Source organism: Pseudopodoces humilis, chromosome 4, assembly GCF_049639895.1.
Source record: "Pseudopodoces humilis isolate 2021_Gansu_Grassland_sample_001 chromosome 4, ASM4963989v1, whole genome shotgun sequence".
NCBI classification, from domain to species: Eukaryota; Metazoa; Chordata; class Aves; order Passeriformes; family Paridae; genus Pseudopodoces; species Pseudopodoces humilis.
In genome coordinates, this window is record NC_142203.1 from 5,196,982 (window position 1) to 5,205,039 (window position 8,058).

General features: G+C 37.5%; 1 protein-coding gene across 1 annotated transcript in view; it reads left to right on the plus strand.

Moving 5' to 3' along the window:
• Positions 1–6,337, plus strand: part of PCSK1 (proprotein convertase subtilisin/kexin type 1) — a 28,360-nt gene extending 22,023 nt beyond the window's left edge. The window contains exons 13-14 of the mRNA XM_005533906.3: positions 1,601–1,762; positions 3,252–6,337. Coding sequence (XP_005533963.1) covers positions 1,601–1,762; positions 3,252–3,614 — 525 coding nt within the window. The 3' untranslated portion in view covers positions 3,615–6,337. The remainder of the gene's footprint in view (positions 1–1,600; positions 1,763–3,251) is intronic.
• Positions 6,338–8,058: the final 1,721 nt, after the last annotated feature.

An 8,058-nucleotide genomic window follows, 5' to 3' on the forward strand; every position in this document is an offset into this window, starting at 1 on the left:
GAAATGATCACTCATTACTACAAAGCACGTTGGGTAATGCTCATTAAGCAAGCTAAATGAGGAGTTATTTAAGATATCCAGCTGGGTTAAAGATTAAAGAAAAAAGGTAGGGTCAGACTTCCTTGTTCTTTACCTAAATGCAAAGTGCCATTCTCGTTTCACTGACAGGTACTTGTCAAAAAAATTTCATGCCTGTGTTTTTCAGACATACGTCATCAAAATTAATCATTTAATAAAGTTTTCTGTGATTCTTGGGTTGAAATATGACAACAAATTAACATATGGTTAACTGGAAATTCTTTTCTGCAGGAAAGAACACAGCATGGATCAAGTCTTCTCCTGGTCCATGTACACAGTTTTCATTAACTGAAAACCTTTTTAATTAATGATTTTTTGGGGGGTCTCAGTGACCTATTCTGATGAATACATTTCCCTAATTTCTTTCTGAGAGTATCTAGTGTTGAACAAGGTATAAGATTTAAGGATTATGCAACAAGTTATAAATATATAACAAGATATAATATTTAAGGATTAAAGCCAAGTTGCCTACAGATATGAAATAAATCAGTTTACTAAAGCCACATGGGAATATGGATTACAACAGCAAGACACCAGAATTAAGCTGCTGAGTAGGCAACTGAAAAATAATTCCCTTTAAAGAGAGAGTGATCAAGCTCACTCATCTCATTGAAGTTGTCTGTTAATAAGCTTGTCCTTAGGGGTCAGATCTTGCCAAAAACTGAAAGCTTCCTGTTAGACACTGAGCCTTCAGCCCCTATTGGCCTCAAATTGTAAACAGGAGGGCATTGCCAAGAGCTGAGCAGATGGACAAGGCACCAGGAATAGACATTACTATCACCAGTGTAGTGTTAATGCTGCAGGCTGATAGATAACTCCATGGTTACAGATACCCTGGTCTTTGAATGCATTTTTTGTGGAACAAAGCTTAAAAGAGCATTTTGTTTGTAAATTAGCTCTCCTTTCAAGTGAGAGCTTCCTGAAACTTACAATAAAGCAAGATTTTTGCCCTCAAGGCATAATACACTTTTTCCTCACCTTACAGGTTTTTCTGGTTTTTGTACTTATCTCCTCCACTTTGTGCTTCTAAAATACTGCCACCAAAACTTATAAATAAACATCTGCTGTTTACTTCCACACCCTATATTTCAGATTGCTGTTGTACACCACATAATAGGAAATAATAATATTTCACCTTATCATTTCCAATGGTATCTTTTATAAGGAAACAACCAAGGAATGGCCTAGTGAACAAGTTCTAATAATACAAGATACTACTTCAGTAACTTCTAGCATTTTGTTTCATGACAAAATTCCATTTATGATTACAAGATGAATTAATAATTATGTTACATCAAAATGTGAATATTTTGAGTGGTTAAGCTATTGTGTTAAACCCCACATTCTAATATACTCCGTCTCCACTATACCTGGGGGCTTTGTGCTTATGAATCATACTCTATAGGTAGGTATTGAAAGCCGGATAATTTGATTTGGTCGCTTCTGTGTACTCTGCATTCAAGTGTCTATTTTGATCCTTTATGTCCTGAGAACCTATTCTGATGCCACGCTTGTTTTTCAGTCCAGACGAATACAAAATGAGGGAAGGATTGTAAGCTGGAAATTGATTTTGCACGGCACTGCTACCCAGCCTGAACACATGAAGCAGCCACGCGTGTATACATCCTACAATGCTGTGCAGAATGACAGAAGAGGAGTGGAGAAGATGACAGATCTTGTAGAGGTAGAGTTATATTGCATTTATTCCTTACATGTTTTTCAGTTTATAAGGAAATGTTTGGGTTTGGTTTTTTTTGGCCTAGTAAGAAGATGCATATTAATTTTGTATTCATTTCATCTTACCCCCGACTGTTTTTGAGTGTATATTGAAATTTTGCCCATGTCAACTGATATATTTATTAGTGTCTGTTTTCAAATTTCAAAATGTAAGGGGTTTAGGATGATAACAGGAAATTTCTCCTAAACCACGGAACTCTATGGCTAATGCAATTGAGTGGTGGAAGGAGGGAGGAAGACACCTCTGACAGACACACTAAATTTATGTAATTCTACTGAGAACAAGTGTCACATTCTAAAGGAACTTTGCTTGCTGGAGTGCTTCCAGTGAGTTTGGAAGGAGTTTCAGGAACAAAGGGCTTGACAAAAGTCAGGGACTCACTGACTCAGAAGTTCAGCTCAGTGGATCTGTTCCTGCCAGATCCATTAGCACCCCCTGTTTACCCTACAGATAACAGTGCTCTAAAAATATAGCAGGGCGGAGTGACCCTGGGTTTCAGGATGCACAGGATGGTAGCAATGGACATTTTCATAGTGCTTGATTACATCAACAGCTTCAGAAAATAATCCCATCACATCAAATTGTCTCCCCATTAAGTAATTAGGACAGCAATAGAGCGCAGATAGTTTAACCTTCCTCAGACAGGTTATGAAAGGTGGGTGTGATAGTGGTCTTTAAATCCATTACATAAATGTCACCAGGTCTGGCAGCCACAGACAAGGAAATAAACTGGAAGAAAGCAAATGTGGATTTGCAGATGCTGTAGGAGAAAGTGGGCAGACATGGTAGAAATTACATGAAGATAAAATGAGTGCTCAGTTAGAAATACAGTTCTAAGCTGAATGAGGAAGCTCTGCAGGAATATATTAGTGTTGAAACAAGATCAAGCCTCTCACCAACTGCTCTGTGAACCTTTATTTGGTATTGGTCTTCCAAGGTCTCCTAGATATGTGCTATGACCACCAATTAGCCTTACTTCACTGTCTTTTTCTCAGGTGAAATCATCTACAGAGAAGGTTGCATGGAAACACTGGTTCTGTCCTTTTCCTAAGAGTACAAGGCACAATCAGAGCTGACATCACCGCTGCATATATGTTTCCTTCATTTAGAGTGCTGTGTCCTGTGGCACAGCCAGAAATATCTTTTAAGTCTGGGACAAATACTGGTATAAAATGATGTGTTGTATCCTGCCAATGTGGAATCTGAATTTATTACTGCTGATATGGGGGGGATTTGATAATTTTTATGGTATAGTCCATTCAATTGTTTGCTTTGGTTGATAATGGTCTGTTTGTTTTCTACATGCCCAAGTAGCTCCTGAATGGAAAAGTAACATTTGCCCACATATAGATGGAGATAACCAACCAGAGCAAACCTTAATCCAGTCAGTCTTTCTTTGACACCTGACCTTTTCTCATGCTAACCTGTGTTCTAGGACCATACCACACTGGAGAGCCTGAGTGAAAAACCCAAAGCCACAGAAGACACCAGCAGCAGCAGTGACAAAGCAGAAGATAAAATCCCATCAGAGGCCATGCTGCATTTACTGCAAAGTGCTTTTAGCAGACAGATGGATCAGAAGCAACTGCCAAGGAAGACTGCAAGCGAGAAGTCAAACATTCCATTCGAACACTTCTATCAAGCCCTCAAAAAATTGAACAAGCCCTCCCAGTTGAGAGGCTCAGAAGAAAGTCTGTACAGTGACTACGTTGATCTTTTTTACAATGCCAAACCTTACAAGCATAGAGATGATAGACTGCTGCAAGCATTGGTTGATATCATAAATGAAGGAAATTAACAGTAGGGTATGGCACTGAGTTGGAAATATTCGTTCTCCCCACCTGTAGTTTTTTTTCCAAAGTCTGTGTATGCTCTAGTTGTGTGATTGCTGCTTTGATTGCTTCATATTTAATACAAATATCAAGGAAGAGAAAAACGGGTGTGAGGGGATAAGGCAGGAAAATTACACTTTTTAGTATTATCTTTTTTCAAAACCTTTCTGCAGTATAGATTTGCCCCCTCAGGCATGAAATGCAATAGGACTCCCCTGAAAACCCTAATACTCTATTTTAAACAATTTTCACATTACTTATTCTTCCACCCTCTTCACTTAAGCATGCAGTAGGATTCAAAACCTGAATTACCAAGCAGTTTTGAACCAAACTGCCAAAGCTATGGGGATATATTCTCATCCATGGATTTGTCATGAATATTGCAGTCTTTGTTATATTTGTCATTTATTCTGATTTAATACTTGCAGCCAGTATTGCCTCTGTCATAGGTGTTTTGTTCCTTCTCCAAACAATGCTCCCTTGCCCTTCTGTTCTCCTGTAAAGGAACATCTGGGAGGCTGGGTTTGGACTGGGGCATAAGTGAACACTGATGAAGTTATTCACAATTTAGACTACAGACAGAAACATACCCTGATAAAAAAGAGCCCCCAGTGAGGCATCCCAGACCATGGGATGGCATTCTCTCCAGCTGCCTGGAACTTACCCAGGTGAAGTGCCTGAATTATGAGCCTAGTCTTTCTAGGCTGTATGTGTTTAATGAGGACAGAGTCTCACTTCAGAGCACTTGGCTTTCTTTTTAATTGGTTATGAATCACCTGATGGAGTACTAAATCTATTTGTGTCAATTATATGAGCTTTGAGCTCCAACCTCCTACCTGTGGAGCCTGAGTTAGGTCTTCAAAGCAGTACAGCTGCCTTTCTGAGATTCTCAGATTCCTGAGATCTGCAAGTAGTCAGGCTGAGTGGGATAGAAGGGGTAGCTGCTGCAGAAAAGTCCATCCACAGACTGTAAAATTCCCAAAACATCTAGGAAGACAAGGCAAAATTATCTGAGATTAAAAAAACAAAAAACCAAAATACCTTGAGAAGGGTGAGCATGGGTTGAGGCAGAGGTGGCTGTCAGAAAGCAACTAGGGTGAGCAGCTCCCTAACATTAGCAGTTTTATGCACATAACTCTTTAAAGAAAGTAAAACTTATGTATTATTTTGCTTTGAATAATTAAAAAAAAAAAAAAAAAAGCCATGTTGGATGCTCAGAAAAGGTAGGGGATCTAGAACAAGGAAATGAAGATTCCCAGGGGATAGTTATGTCATTGAAATGCTAAAGAAAACCCAAAAAAGTGCTGACTGCTTTTTACTTCCTCTTGTCTACTATTGAAATGTGTTTTGCAGACTCTCTAGAAATATTTGATTGGATTCTTCTTCACTGTCTATTCCTTAAAATTATGCAAGTATCTCTAAGACAGGAATTTTACATTTTGCTCATAATCCATCAGTTCAAATAAAAGTTTCAAACTTAACACTAAATTCTGTAATTCAAAGGTAAACCTATTTACTGCAACTTATTAAGTCTTCTGTGGAAAAAAAGGACTAAAGACAACCTTGAAAATTATCTTACCAAATGTAAGACTCAGAAAAACATTCTTTGTGGTGGCTTTATGCCTATCTTGGGCTTAGTCTGCCTTTTTGACAGTTTTAAAGGTTCTTTAATATTCTTCTAGTCAACAGTTGAAGGCTATTCTGCTATTGAATGTCTCTTGTATTGAATTGCTCCCTCTCTACTAAGAAATTTGCTTAGGAAGAGAAGTCATTAAAAAAAAAAATATCCCTGCAAGTGGTCCATATCAGAAAGCTTTCCCTTTGCTGTCCTTTCCAAGCAAAAGCTTTCTGGCAATGCATAAATAATGAACAAGCAAACCATGAAAATTTCTAATTGCTGCTATTACAGAATGAGAGCACTTATTTTCACTAATGTTTAATTTTCAGAATAGACTCATCTGGTGAGGTAAGGGCCACTTTTAGTCCTGTGCAACAAAGCTTAGAGGCTGGTTCCCTCAGATAACAACAAATTCAGCCAGTCCTCATTCAGGTATATTACAGTGAGGAAAGTACTAACAACACTCCATTAGGCCTTGAAAGAAATTTCCAGGTTAAAAGGGTGGGAAACAAAAGACCCTCCTTTGTTTTAAGATCAGTTCCTATGCTGTAGCCAAAGTTTCAACAGAGGAAAAGTTTAAAATCTCTGTTTTGAATGTTTCCAACCCAGATCAGCTTGTACAGGAGTAAATTATTTTTATTGTTAGTCTTTCCTTGGTGCCTGTGTGGATTTTGTGAAAAATGTAAAAGTAAAAAAAAAAGTTTTCTCTCAGAATTTTAAATTATATTTTCGTTACAGGTATTTATAATAGAGCAAAGATTTTATTGAACAGACAGAATTTTAAAAGGCATAATAAATTATATTGAAGAACCAGATTTTTTCTTGAGAAAGAGACAATTTCATCCAATAAACGTATTTTTTAAAAGGCATGTTACAACAGCAACTGCAACATGTATGTGATGTGATGTTAAAATTTGTCTACTACATTATATCTACTAGTAGCATAATACAATGTGTTAGCAGAGCTCAGTGTGTGGTCTTAACATTTGTAAAGAAAACAGTAAGAAAAAGTAAAGGTATTGACTTAAAAGGAACAGGAAATTGAGTTTAAAATGAAAAATAATGGCTTGGCGAAATAACTAGGGGTTGGGTGGAAAAAAAAGTGAAATGTATTGAAAATGAGGGCTTTCAAGGGATCTCTTCATCAGTAACACTCACTTGTTTCCTCCTCAGAGCTGCAGCCAAGAAAGGCTTGCTGTGGACATCAGTGACAGCAGCACTGTCTATAATTCAGACAGTTAAAAATATTCTGCCTATTTAATACACAGATGTGTGTGTCAGAAACACTAAAATGAAATAATTCAGCAAAAAGAGTCAGGGGGTCAAGGTAAACACGTGGGTCTTCACTTCCTTGCATGAAAACAGTTGAAACATTTGTTGTTCCCTCCACCACTACTCACGTTTCAGGCCAGCAGAGAAACACTTAAACCCTTATGCGCTGTAAATAGTGTAACCAACTACCTCTCAATTACAAAATTTGCTTTGTCAAATGCCCTAAGGATGAATAAAACACTTTTACTGTGATTTCAAGGGATACCTTCCCTTGGGAGAAATACTTACAGTAAATGTGCACAGAAAATGGGTTTCTGAAGTAACATTTAGAAAAGAGAGAAATCTAAGCCTAAATTAGAACAAACTACCACGCTAAACAGTATTTATTTCTCACAAGTTGACTGGGTTTTGAAATGCTGCATTTGAACTTTCTACCTTCATCAGCTTTGAGTTATCCAAGCAGAGTTTCTGGTCAGTCATGTCTTGTAACTCCAAACTTGTTAGTTTTCAGATGAGCATCCTCTTTCTTACCTCTCCCTCTCCTCTTCACTCTGAAAACAAACATAAGCATTTTCAGTGAACAGAAGGTTATTTTAAGAGAGAAAAGGGGGGGCCTTACAAATAAAATTCTAGCTCTAGTATTTATTATTGCATTATCTCAGTGTCATAGATTAAACGAGGACGTGGTCTGTTTGTTAAAAGAGCACATTCACGGGAGGGGGAAACACCTGATTGTTCCTTGTTTTTCGTGCACAGATCACTCGTGGAGGTGATAGTCACAGTTAACTCCTTGTGCATAAGAACAGCAGGAGGGACTGCACTGTGCAAGGGTCTTCTTCTGCAACATTAAGCCAGTGTATGCCACTGCAGTTTTCCAAACCACAAATCTAAGGAAAGTTGGCATCTGAGTTAGTTCAGCTTTGAAAATAATTATAGACAAAAAATTACAGGGAAAAAAAAAATAGTTAATATATAACACAGCCTAAACCCTTTCTGTTTGAGCAAGTATTTCCTTTCAGGAAGTCCATTTTCGAAGCTCTGAGGAGCCATTCCATTCACAACAGTGTTTTAGAAAAGGAAAACTCTAGAAATGTGTATTTTGCTTGGAATCAATTGGCTATCTGATATTTCTAACTGCAGACTGTAAAGATTCAAACTCCAACCCCACTTGGCACTAATAAAGCTAATTTCTGTGAACACTCTTCTATTTAATTACACAAGTACCCATTAAAAATATCACTTCTCCTACTGCAATTTGTGAAAATAATGTAACCAGAAAGAATGGGAAATTTTGCTTCCAGCAATGCACTAAATGCCTACTGGAAAAAAAATAGATCTAATATGTTCCAAGTTCCACTAAGACACCAGAGAAAAATAAATTGATAATATATGAAAGTGGGTGGTTGTCAGGAGAATATATCTTAATGGTTATATCGTTTCAGCTATTTGACTGCCTCCAATCATAGCAAGTATATATCTCTTTCTTTCTGATGTCATATTCTTTCCCTATAACAAATGAA